Source organism: Macrobrachium nipponense, chromosome 13, assembly GCF_015104395.2.
Source record: "Macrobrachium nipponense isolate FS-2020 chromosome 13, ASM1510439v2, whole genome shotgun sequence".
NCBI lineage: Eukaryota > Metazoa > Arthropoda > Malacostraca > Decapoda > Palaemonidae > Macrobrachium > Macrobrachium nipponense.
Window position 1 is genome coordinate 35,818,501 of NC_087206.1, and position 14,076 is coordinate 35,832,576.

General features: G+C 44.2%; 1 protein-coding gene across 1 annotated transcript in view; it reads right to left on the reverse strand.

Moving 5' to 3' along the window:
- LOC135225292 (intraflagellar transport protein 43 homolog) overlaps window positions 1–14,076 on the reverse strand; it is a 222,630-nt gene that overhangs the window by 124,600 nt on the left and 83,954 nt on the right. Inside the window, 1 exon segment of the mRNA XM_064264621.1 lies at window positions 3,279–3,351. Within this exon segment, the coding sequence (XP_064120691.1) occupies window positions 3,279–3,351 (73 nt within the window).

Sequence of the window (14,076 nt, forward strand, 5' to 3'; positions counted from 1 at the left end):
ATCCAGTCATCTGGCTGGACAGCTGACATAACAGATTGACTGGCTTCCATGAAATAATTCATTCATCTTCCGCACACAAAGATTCAAAGCACTGACTTCCAAAACAGATCTCCATCCCTCGATGCCTTGGGAACTACAAAAAGTCTGTTGTAAAAACCTATGGAGTCCAAGTCTTGTACCTCTTCTATGGCTTGGTTCTTGATCAGAGCTTCTCCTTCTTCAACTAAGGCTAAAGCTCCCTCTGATCCCTCCGAGTACGCTGTCAATGCAATGGGAGCATTGGACAGCGGCAGAACCTCTTGAAAGGGGATTGAATAACCCTCTTGGAGAACTTGTATGTATGACCCATGGCTCTGCTCCTACTGGTGTGTGAAGGACATACGGATTACTTGGAGGTCGACTTGAAAGAGGGCTTCTTGGTCGACTTAGCTGGTGCATGTAAGTTGGACTTTGGTCTATTTTGCATCTTGGTTTTCCCTCCCCAAAAAGGATGCTTCTGCAGAGGGGATGACTTACTCCTGTATGGGGGTCCCCTTTTGGGCGCCTCGTTGAACTGAGCCAGAAGATCATTAGTCGATTCTTCTCAATGTCCTGACAGCACCTGTTTGACCACCTCTTTCAGTAAAAAAAAGGTGCAACTTACTTAAGGGAGGGGCTGACTTCTGGGTGTCATTACTCCCCGAGAAGCGAAAGAGTACCATAATTCCCTTTTCTTTAGCACCCCCATAGTGAAAAGGGAAGCTGGTTCTCCTGATAACCATCCCTTACCGCCTTGTCTGGACAAGACAAAATGTTCAGCCAGTTTGATGCAAACTCTTCCACCAAGGACTGGCAATCTTCAATCTTCCTGCCCAATGTTCCAATAGCCAAATCATAGAAGCTAAATACCTCTATCACCTTGAACAGGTTCTTCACAAGCTGATCAAAGTCTGGAGTTGAAAATATTACTTTGGCTGAAGCGAACGCTGACCTCCTGTTAACATCTACTAGACCAGAGAAGTCCCCTTGAGAGGAGGCAGATACTCCCAAGGAAGGAACTTCTCCGGTTGCGTAAAAACGGTACTTCTTATTAAGAAATGTGGAAGGGGGTAAGTGAAAGATGCTTTTCCTAATTCCTGCTTCTTCACCAACCACTCATTCCCCTCCATCAAAATTTACTTGTCGGACTGGGAAAGGACAGCTTGGGTAAACCACTTGTGACAGTCTTCCTATCCATTACAAAAATTGAAGGTGGAGAAGATGTAGGAGCTTGTTTAAAGAAATCTGAGTAGTTGACAAAAAAATTTTTCACGACTTGCAGGCTGATGAAGATTTAGAGTCTTAGTCTTCTTCCTCCTTTTCTTCTGATGACACAGGTTACAGACCAACGTCCTCCCCTTTAGGGGCAGTTGTCTTCTTCAAAAAACCCATAAGTTCTTGAAGCTGTTGGCTAAAAGTTCACAAAGACGAATCATTTTGCAGAGTACCCGGCATGGACGTCAGGGTTGTGGCAGTTGAAAGACTCTTCTTAGTCGACAATCACTGGAAGGTGAGGGAACTCACATAGGTGGAGGCAAACATGAGTCAAAACTCCTTTCGAAAAGGCAGAAGATGAATTGACAACACATGAGCAAGTAATACGCTTGAGAATCGCGAGCATTTTGGCACCAGAATGATCCTGACTACGCAGAACCGAGCATTTTGGCACCAGAATGATCCTGACTATCTGATGATGAATGGCCTGAATCCTGAATAAACTGATCAGGCTTAAATCTACAAGATGGTCGTGGGCTCCTAAGCTCCTTTGACTTGTTCACTAGAGGAGTCGAACACCCAGCGAAAGAGGCAAATCTCTTTAGCGGGCGAGAGACCACAGCACAACGAGGTTGTCACTTCTTTTCAGGCAACGACACTTCTGAGTCAGATGAAAACTGCACTGCACTTACATCTAAGCCTTTCCAATGGCATTTAATCAAAGCCCTCAAGTTGACAGGCTTGATGGAGTCGATGACTGCCCGTAGGCAAACCCCACCAGTCACCCTTCGACCTCTGGTATGTCTTCTCCCAGGTGCGGGGGAATGGGACAGTGAGCTTTGTCTAGAACTGGGGGCGATGGACAGCCACCTCCTCGGGCACAACACTGACACTAGGCATTTCACTATTCTTGGCACTAGTCAATTGCTTGACAAAAGCATGAAATGACATTCCTAAATCCATTACAGAATTGGCCAAAAATTCAAATTTCTTGTCCATTTTGGACTCTAAGCTGGCAATGGTATCAAGATTGGAAGCATGGGCTACTCGAAGTGGAGTAAGTGGTAAAGAAGTATGAGGGCTAATGATAGGAAAGATGTTAGATAAAAGAGGGGACGATAAGTAGACTTCTTTACCTCTAAAGTCAAAGGAGTTACTTCAATACTATCTTCACTTTCGGCTCTAAGAGCCGCCTTTCTCTTCCTATCCTTTTCCATCTTCTCCAAATGTGAAAAAAGTTCTTCCAAGCCTGATCATCTAAACTCTGACACTCAGTGCAAGTTGAATCTTTATTGCATTCCTGTCCCATACACTTCATGCACTAGGAGTGCAGAACATAACACAATTTAGGCATCCTAGTTTTGCAACCTTGTTGCAAAACCTAACTGCTGACGAACTAGAGTCTGACATGCTAATACTGAATAACAACCACCAAAAGAGAACTTCACTAAAATATGCTGATGAACAGCAAAGGCAATGAAAACGACTGCGAGAACCACCGATGTTACTCCGTGGCCGGCAGAAAACGAATTGATAACAGTTAGCTCGGCAGTACTGGGTGTTCCCAAAAGTGGGGTCCCTTCTCACCTACACTAACAACGGCAGCACCGCCATCACCAAATAATTTGAATTTTCGACTGCCAGGTAAGAAAGCTTACAGCTATGTAATTGTTTGGTAAGTCACTTTTGTGAAATGTACTATTAGCTATGTAATTATGAACAGACCTAGTGTGTGAAAGATGAAGTAAGAACTGAGGCAGTCATTGTAGACAAAGATATAGAACCCTCTTGAGTCCTTTATATTCTATCATTGGGCCAACAGGCACTATTCTGGCTGGGATCAACTAGAAGAGTATTCTTTGAGATTGGTTGGTCTGTTTTATGGAGCCCTGGGGGGACTATGACTGTAACGCCTTTTAAGACTCACAGTAGCTATTAAAAATAGTTTTTCTTACGCCAAAACCTGTTTTATAAACCGTTGGATACAGAAAATCATAATATCTCAGTGCAATACAAATGAAACAGTTCAAGAAATCTAATTTTACCTTGGGGCTTGGGCAACTTGTTGTGTAAAGTCTTCTTCAACAACTTCTTCTAAGTCAGGGATTACTGGCATGTCTGAAATCAAATAGTTTCACATTAAAAACAACCTTTATGATATAATGACATCTGTGCACAATACACCATAAAAAATTTGTAGATCCCACTCTTCAACCAGCTAGAGCAAAGTTGATCTAAAGATAACATAAAGATAACATAAAGCTAACTAAAAAGTGCTACTAAGGCTAGCATTGTCTTTTCAAATTCTGGAGATGGTCTATCTCTGTACCCATGTCTGAACCAAATATCCTGTACTGTCGTAAGAGTTGTGAAGACAAAACAAGTGTGACACACACTAGTGTGAACAGATGGACTGATGAACGGAGGGATAAAACTAAGTTCAGAAAGCCCACTCAACAGTAACAATTAGACTGCCTTAGTTACTCAAGATTTTAGAGGCCTTTAAAAGGGATTTTGACGAAGGAAAAATCTATTTCTGGGTGATTGGCTCGTGTCGCCCTATGAAAGTAATCCTTAACATCATTCTTTCTAGGTAAAATTATCCTAAAATTACCAGAGAAAAACAAAATTAAGAAAATGTCAGTAAAACTGACTCGCTCACTCTTAAAAAGAAGTGTCGGTATGATATAGGGGCGAGTGTGGAACACTACCACGAGACAAACACCAATTAGAACTTCCCTATCAGAATCCCCCCAAGAGAGAGCCGATACCAACGGGCGATGCAGCCTCTACTACTACTACTAGAGGACGCCACGGACAGCAGCGCCCCTAGCGGACATCCTTAATTAAAACATAAATACATCTTGTCCTGCAAGGGGGGGAAAACAAACCATAAAAAAGGGATGGGTTTCATAGGGCGACACGAGCCAATCACCCAGAAATAGATTTTTCCTTCGTCAAAATCCCTTTTCTGGGCTCAGCTCGTGTCGGCCTATGAAAGAGTACCAGAGAAACAGACAAGATGGAAAAGGAAATAATGAAAAACAGATTAAAATGATGGATATAATATAAGTAAATCAGATACAGCATACAAAATAAGTACTTAAACTAACTTATTACAATAATCAATAATAGAATGTTAGTAAACTTAAAGTACTTAAATGGTAGATAATAAAATTATAAATATGCATGTAAAATAAGGAAATTTTTTGGATTTACTTAATTAGAATATATAAATACAATTATATACATATATGTGTCCTACCCTAGCATAAAAATAAGGGTAGGTACACTCAAGTCCATCATTAATACAATTAATACAATTAATTCAAATATATACAAACACATTGTGAGTGAAACTTATCACAAACCCAATGGAGAATTTATACAAACATATTGTGGCCTACCCTAGCATAAAAATAAGGGTAGGAACACTGAAGTACATATCAGTACAAGGGTGGTTGTCCCTAGCAAAAAAATAAGGGACAAACCACTATAAGACACAACGGCTAAGGCTATGATGTTGAGTAGCCTGACGATAGGTTGAGGCATGTTGGTTGAAGTAGGTAGAAAGGAGACCTGGATCAATACTACAACTACTAAGCAGTATCAGGGGAAACTATGTTTCCCGCTGCTACTGCTGAAAACTTTAAAGATTCCAAGGACTTTAAATAATGCCGTTTAAAGACTGTCGGGGATTTCCATCCAGTATACTTTCTAAGATCCTCAAAGTTCATATGTTGGAAATAATTAATTGAGGTGGCTACTCCCCTGATATCATGTGCTTTTGGGAATGACTCAGGGTTGGCTTGTTTAATGAAGTAAAGGATTTGCTGTCTAATGCCTTTAACTGATAAAGTACCACCTTTTTCTTTCTGAATGAGAGCACCCGAGGATCTAGAAGAAGTGCGAGATAGAAAGGCTCTAAGAGTTGATACTGGGCAGAGAGAAGGATCCTGTGGAAGTGGGATAACCTTCCAAGGAGCCCACCTTGCTAAGGATCTCTTACATTTTTTGTCTAAAAAGCTACGATCCGGAGCAAGTAGAACTTCTCCTGATGGGAGGAATTCCACATGACCCGCATCCCTGGATAGAGCCGACAGTTCTGAAATTCTAGCTCTGAGAAGGCTAGGCTTAATAAGAATAGTGTCTTCCTCAGGAGCATTATGAATGTACAAGATGAGTTGTCAGTATCTGAAGCTAGTTTGAGGACATCATTTAAGAACCATGAAACTGTAGTAGGCCTCTGAGAAGTCTAAGTCTAGCACAGGCTTTAGGGATAGAGTGAAATAAGATTCAGTCAAATCTATCTGAAAACCTACTTGAAAGATTTTCTTCAAAGCGACTTATGAGTGGTAATCGTGCTAGCTGCTAAACCTTTTTCAAATAAGGATCTGAAAAAGGATATAGCCAAATTAACTGTCATGGTTGTAGTGTTCGATTCCCTCAAGAAAGATGCTAATTTTTTAACAGCTGAGTCATATTGTCTAATGGTTGACTCTCTCTTATCTGATTCTAGGAAGAGAATATTCTGTGGATCAATGTCAGCATCTTTATTAGCCGCAAACTTCATGAAGTCCATAAAGTTAGGGTCTGGAGAGTTCCTGAGGAAGCGAAACACAGTCCTCATTTGTACTGATTGTGATAGTTTGGGATTGGGGATCCGTTGAGGTCGGAGACCCAATTCCAAAAGAAGAGGATACAGTTGCTCTTGGGCCAGTCCGGTGCAATCAGAGCTACTATCCCTTTGAAAGACCTTAGTTTGTCTAGGACTTTCAAGAGAAGATTCACTGGAGGAAAAAACATAAATTCTCCTCCACTGATTCCAATCCACGACAGGGCGTCCGTGGCATAAGCCAGAGGGTCCAGGTTGGGGGCCACATAGCAAGGGAGCTTGTGGTTCGCTTGTAGGCGAAGATCCACTTGGAGACCTGGGTCTCTCCGGCTTACCCACTGGAATGACCCGACGTCCAGAGACCACTCTGATTCCAGAGGAAACTGACCGGGACAGGGCGTCTGCCTATCACATTTCTTACTCTGCCAGGTGAGTGGCAGACAGATGCCATTTGTGTTTGCTTGCTAATGCAAAGATGGCTATCATGACATGGTTCACATGCTTGGATTTGGACCCTCCTCTGTTGATGCAATGAACTACCACTGCACTGTCCAAAACTAGCCTTAGATGAGACTTCTTCGGGGGAAGCAGTCTCTTCAGAGTAAGAAATACTGCCATTGCTTCCAACACGTTTATGTGGAGCTGGCGAAATTGAACTGACCAAGTCCCCTGAACCTGTTTGAACTGAGAGTATCCCCCCCACCCGGACAGGGATGCATCCGTGTGAATGGTTAACACTGGGAGGGGATATTGAAGGGGTACTTTCTTGGCTAAGTTCTTTACTTTTGACCAAGGCCGTAGTTGGTTGCGGAGGATCTGTGGAATTACTGACAACTTGTCTCGATATTTGGAGTTTGCTTTTGACCGCCAAATTCGATTTATATCTTTCAGCCTTGCTTTCAGAAGGATATCTGTTACTGAAGCAAACTGAAGAGACCCTAGGATTCTCTCCTGGTTTCTTCTTGACGTTTGTTTGCATTTGAGAAATTGCCTGACAGATTTTGCTATTTCCTTCCGTTTGACCACTGGAATTGATAGATTGTGGAGGACAAATCCCATTGGATTCCTAGCCACTGAAAACGAGATTCCGGAATAAATCTGGATTTCGTTTTGTTTATCTGGAACCCCAGATGTTCCAGAAAGTGAACTACCTTTTTGGTAGCTTTGAGACATTCCTCGACTGTTGGTGCCCAGATCAACCAATCGTCGAGGTATGCCGCTACCATGATTCCCTGAGCTCTCAATTGTTGTACAACCACTTCTGCTATCTTTTGTGAATACCCTGGGGGCTATACATTCAGACCGAAGGGCATCACTTTGAATGAGAATGTCTGATTTCCTAGCCTGAATCCTAGGAATGGGCGGAAGTGCTGGCTATAGGGATATGATAGTATGCGTCTGTAAGATCGATGGAGCATGTGACGGCTCCACGCGGAAGTAAGGTCCTTACTTGCGAGAGGGTAAGCATCTTGAACTTGTCGCAGCGAATGAAAGAGTTTAGCTTTGACAAGTCTAAGATTAACCCTTCTTTTTGTTGAGCCTTTCTTTTGGTCCCCCCCCCACGCTGAATAAGCGACCTTGAAATTTTAGATGTTTGACTCTCGCAATAGCTCCTTTCTGAAGGAGTTCTTCCGCGTAATCTATCAATTCCTTTGACGGTATCTGATGAAATGATTTGATTGGAGAAGGATCTTGGATCCAGCTCCAGCTAATCCTTTGGGACACTATGCTCTGTGCCCAACTGCTGAACCCCCACCTGTGGCGGAAAAGAGGAACAGCCTCCCTCTACCTGGGGAGCCTCATTGCTGATGGGCGGGTTTGGCCACCACGCCCTCCTCTGAACTGCTTACTCCTTGTGCCCCTTCCTGCGCCACGGTGACGAAAGTAACCTCTCGCCCTACCCCATCGGTTGAGAGTAGCCTTGAGCCTCATAAGCAGGGTTAAAGGCAGGCGAGATAGCGTAGGAAGTCGAAGGTTGCGATTGCTGGGGCACCAGGAGGAAAGGCTGGGTTTGCTTAGATGTAGCAGGTTGTCCCTGTTGGGTAACTGGGACTGCCTGCACAAACTGCTGCTGATGCTGGAGTTTTTTATATGGCTGGAACCTCTTACCAGCCTTCTTTGGTTTCTTGCCAGCTGTGGGAACGGATTCCTGTTCCTCTTAGAGGAAATACCCCACCTAGCTCTAAGGCTCTGGTTGAGTCTAGCAGCTTCGTGGTGGACTTCGTTCACTGCGGACTCTGGGAAGAGATCCGCTCCCACATGCTCGCAGCCAAGAGTCTATTAGGCTCGTGCCTGATAGTGCACTCTTGAAGAACATGCTTCCGACAGTTTCCTCCTGGCTTGGAAGAAGTCAAAGGCGTCTAACAGAACCGTCTGAAAACTGCGATTTCGCCAGGATCTTGAACAGCGGTTCGTTAGCGTATGAAAGAGCAGCCATTTCCGTAACGATAAGAGAGTTAAGGGACCTGCCAAACCTAGTTCGCGCATCGAACTCTGCCTGGATTAGGGAATCCGGCAGCCTAGGTAACTTCTCACCGAACTGGTCCATAGCGCAGTCCCGGCTTGAGTTTACCCAGCGTGAAAAGTAGCTGGCAGGTTTCCCATAACTCTCCGAAGGCGGGAAGAGTGGAGAAGTAGACTCCGACTCTCTCAACTGTGGAACGGGCTCATCCTTGAGGACTGCCTGAAGAGCCTTCCTCCACCAATTTCGTGGCGAACGGAAGAGAGACCATCCTCTTCCGTCGCGAAAATAGTGAAGGGGCTCTTATAGGCCTGGAGTCTAGTATTAGTACACTCCCAGTCCTCAAGGCAGTGAACCCATTCCCGTTGGGCGTGATCTCTACTGTAGAGGACTGACTCCTTCGAGATCTTGTCCTCTCTGTAAGAGCCGTTGGCGTCAGCCTAGCATACCCGATGAAAGGCTGTGACAGACCCGGAGGATAGAACCGAAGTCCTCAATCCTCGAGTGCCAAACTCCGGGATCGAAATCATCCCGTCCTTAAAAGGAGCATAGGCCGCTACTCTCCATGGATTGTCCATAGAGAAAGCTGGCAAGGAGTCGTAAGGTGGAAGTTGGAGAATTCCCCGTGCTTATGAAAGGGCCTGGGGAAGGACTGGGGGGAGGAGCCTGAGATAGCCAGCTACCCGATCCTCATTCTCTCTATCCTATTAGAGAGTTCCTGGACCGTCTGTCCAGTTTGAGACAGACTGCTCGACAATTGCGCGAACATCTGCTCAAAACGTGTTCCCCAAGCTGAAATTTGGGAACCTACCATCGCTCCTACCTGCTCCATCATTCCTGATGAGACAGGAGAGGGAACGCAGGCGCTGGTGCTTGCCACCCCTGCCGGCATAGCCGGAGAGGGGGCAGCGGAAGCGGGAGAAAGCAGCGATCGGAGGTAGCGCGAGCCTTCTCCTTCGAAGCCTTGCTTCTGGAGCTCTTCGACTGGGAAGAGCTCGGCTTAGCCTTCACCGCGTCGGCGTATGAAGTCGATGACTTCCTGGCCGAAGAAGACGAAGACGACTTCCTAGAAGTCGTCTTAGACAAAGTCTTCGGTTCTCTCTTTCCCCTTCTCCTTAGGAGGTACAGAGAGAGCGGGAGTGCGGCTAGGGATCTCGGATCCCGGAAAGCCTTGGAAGGAGGCGGAAGAAGAGGGACAGGAGAAGACCCAGGAGCGCCCAAGGAAAGACCTTGGGCGCCCGACAAACCTACCTCAACCAACAAATCCTCACTTACTACCGCCATCTCGGCTCGAGATTCAGGTCCAGGGCGGCGACGTCCGGGACTGACTCCTGGGAGGCTACGACCCCCAACGAATTCTGGAGTTCTTGCTGGATGGCGGCTATCACGGGGGCGGCGGACAAGGGGTCGACGTAGCCCGTCGACTTGCCCGCAGGGAAGATCTGGATGGCCAGCTTTCTATCCAAAATGTAGGGCTGGCCCTTGGCGGCGTTTTCCCAAGCCGCCCACCCACCGCTTTCAGGGTGGCGAGGGCGACTTCCCTCACACCGCTAGCCTGAAAGAAAGGCTGGATTAGCTACCAATTGCGGACAGGGTTAACAAACTTACGAACTAGAAGTTGTTAGTAAATTCATAAGTAACCTCATAATGGACTTACCCCATCCACCAGCTGCGCGACCAGGTCGTAGCATATAGTGCAGGCCTCGGGGTGCCAGACGATTGACTCGTTGTACAAAGTGGCACACGGGGCGTGAGACCTGCACTCGTCATGTCCACAGGGGTCATACAGCGTCGCATTACAGGCGAGACCTGGCAGTTGGTAGCCTGTAAGTGAAAACGTACATGAGTACAGAGTAAACACTTACAGCCTAACATATGCTCCGCTGGTGCCGGAGCGATAAAGTTAGATGAAACCAGAGCCCCGCTAAAATACGTGTGGTAACCAGGTTGGAAGATAGGCTATGGCTCCGCCAGTGGCGGAGGCACAAGAATCAACCAACTAGGAGTGGTGGTAATGGAAACCACGACGTAAAATGGCGGGGATGGTTGATAAAATGAAATAATAATACACAATTCATTGTAAAAAACTATCTTATAATAGGGTATATATCCTTAAAGTAGCAAAATAACAACATAAAAACAACTTCTAATTCTCTCCACCCGTCTACTAGAAGAGTGCGTAGGTAAGGGTAAGCTCCCTTCCGGTAGCGGGGGAGAGATATAAGGATATAGTAGGCAAGCAATCGACCATCCATAGCACCCACCCTGCCCGCTAGCGGAGCCAATATACTATAACCAAAGGGGCCCCGGCTGCGACGGAAGGCTCCTTTCGTATCGTAAGGAAGGTGGCTGAGTAAAGGGGAGGGGGGGATGGAGGTCCCGGCGAAACACGGCGGGGAGCGTGGAAAGTGGGGAGGGATGGCCTACTCCTCCCCACCTCACCAACTACCCGTATGGAGACCCGGTACCTCATAGTGGTCGCCCTATACCCCCTGCTGGCGGAACCCCCCGGCACCTCCGAGAGTGTGAGAGAAGGCGATGAGGTTGTTATGACAACCAAGGGGTCCCCCAGCTCCTCCCTACATCAGAGAGGGAGGGAAAAGGGGCAGGGTGAAAGGTGCTATAGTACACGTGACCGCAAGTGGCCTAGGCCGCGAGCAACACAACCGTGGTAGGGCCACGTGAACCAAGCTGTACCAACATGTGGAACAAGCACCTAGGCTAGCCTAACACCCTAAATAAAATCATATATCGAAAAAGGGGGAAGAGACACTGTTAGTAAAAGAGAAAGAAGCCCAGGAGGAGGCAGACTGTTCCGAAAAACAGAAGCCTACTCGGAGCCAGCGATAGCCGATGTAGAGCAAGAGCCGGGATGCTGGGCCGAAAATAAAAATAATAATAGCCCTAAATACCAAGCTAAGAGAATGGTAGGAGGGCTGCAACATAGCTAACTCGATGTAAACATGAATGGGAAAAGTAAGCCATAAGCATAAGAAGTCCCAGTATGGAGGACCGGGAATTCTACGAGGCGGCATGGCCGCCACGAGACAACCGAGGAACCGTATTTGACCTATAAAAAGGAAAATACTGGTACCCGGAAGATAAAATTACAGTAAAATGTTACTTATGAGTTACTTAACTTAGCCGTGGCGATAGCAGAGCGTTCCATGATTCCAAAGCGGATAATCCCAAGAAAAAACACGAGCACAAGAAAATGGCGACTTGTCGCAGGTGCTAAAAATTAAGGATGACCGCTAGGGGCGCTGCTGTCCGTGGCGTCCTCTAGTAGTAGTAGTAGAGGCTGCATCGCCCGTTGGTATCGGCTCTCTCTTGGGGGGATTCTGATAGGGAAGTTCTAATTGGTGTTTGTCTCGTGGTAGTGTTCCACACTCGCCCCTATATCATACCGACACTCTTTTAAGAGTGAGCGAGTCAGTTTTACTGACATTTTCTTAATTTTGTTTTTTCTCTGGTAATTTTTTTAGGATAAATTTTACCTAGAAAGAATGATGTTAAGGATTACTTTCATAGGCCGACACGAGCTGAGCAGAAATGTTTCAAACATGCCCAGCCCTGGCTGTATAAGCTTTCAATTATGGTCTTTGTTCACTTATAGGTTATTCACTTTATAAAATGAATTCATCAAAATTATTCTCTGTATCATAAAAAATTTAGAATAATGACTTTCAAGGATTGCATATTTCTTAACTCTTACAGGCCAAGCTATATATACATTAACAATACCATAAAACCCGGCAAACTTTAAGGTCAGCCAATGAAAAAACAAAAATAATATCCACGAAAAGGATAACCAAATGTACAGGTAAAATAACAGATAATGTAAATAAGAACAAATCTAAACAATTTTATGTACCTTTAACTGGAAGTTGAAAGTGAATATTTCCAACCCTGATTAAAAGTGAATATTTCCAACCCTGAGACACAAAAAATGAAAAAATATGCTCATTTTTGCTAGAATACATTTTTTCTCTAGTATTTTTTACATTTTATTTTGACAAATTACAATTGCAGCTCACATAATATAGTAGAAGATAAGAACTGAAATCAGCAACAAACCCTGAGCCTGTTTATGCACAAATATTTACAAGGTGTACTGAGATGGGGAGAGATGAAGTACCTTTACTTTGCAAAATTACAATTACTGCTGTCATACTATTGAAAAAGATAAGAACTACAACCAACAGCAAATCCCTGAGTATATTTATTGGGCAAATATATACAGATGTACAAGGAAGGGGAGATGAAATCTCAAGTCACACTAATCTCTCTCATATTCTGAGCAGAAGTGTGGGTTTTGCCACAATGTTTACCATACTAGTCACTTTTGGCCCATTAAAGTGATATAAATGTTTTCCTGTAAAACTTCTTCAAATAACTGGCACAAAATAACAATACAGGCAGTCCCCTGTTATCGGTGGGGGTTCCATTTAGAAAGCTTGATGATAAGCAAAAATCACTCATAACCGAAAATTGCAGAACTTTTGGAGCTTATCAGCGCCAATAACTGGGTATCAGTGCTGATAACCAGAGATCAGCGCCTCTGTTAGGCATGTATCAGCACCGATAACCCGAAATCAGCAGATAGCACCATAAAACTGGACCACCAATAAGCAGGGATTGCCTGTAATTATATGAGTCACACCTGAGATTTTCATATACAATTATTGGGTATCAAAAGATCCTTCCTGTCCTAAAAGGATTAAAAGGTACGTTAAAAAAGCAGTTTTGTTTGCCTCAGAAGCTAACCTGGGAATGGACTGAGCACTGTTCACATTAAACTTGTGTGCAACTTGCTTGTATCATCAGTCAGTTTCAGACAACTAAATGTGTTGCTAGTCTTCATAAGAATACTTGACAACTGTATGGTGATTTTGTAAATGAACTGGTGTAATTATATACACAAAAAATTTTCAGTGTAGTATTCACTGAGCAATGTCTAACAAGGCTAGTGCAAGTGGGTGTGGTATACTGCTACGTCAGGGAAAATGTGTTAAAACTAAGCTCTTGAAGTGACACTGGATATATCATGTGATGAAGCGATGAAGGGGCAAGGTGTCAATAGTATTGTTAACACCCAGTGACTTGCCCAATGTTGTTGTCATTGAACCTAAAAGCTGTTGATGATGACGACGACCAGCCTCATCAAACTCTGTGGAGAGGGGGTTGGGGGTATTGCTGACAACTTTGCCTGAATTGTACACAGATCATGGTGAGAACCAAATATTTTAAAATTCTTGCTAATTTTTCAATTCTCTTGGTCTTTTGTCACTGCTACATATTTCCCACATTTTAGAAGACTGGCATAGCATAATTTGATACAATATTAACCACCTATATATGGACAGTAATATTAATGAAACAAAAACTTACATCAACAAACATGACAAACATTTATCAAATAATGTACAATAATTGAAATACAGTCGACCCCTGCTATACGCAGATTCCAGATTCGCGGACTCAGGTACTTGTGGATTTCTCTGTGGACCTTATATATCCATTATTTGCAGAAAATTTGTGTATTCGCAGTATTTTTGCTACTAGAAATGTCCACAAATTACTGAATTTTCATATCAATTTCATGATTAAATAGACTTTTTTGATAAAACTATTAAAAAAACCAGGTAGTATAAGCATTTCAGTGGGGTTTTCTTGAGTTTGAACTAACAAAATAGACAATTTTAGGTGTTTTTATAGAGGTTCTAAGTATTCGAAGATTCTAGCTATTCGTGGGGGTCTAGTACAC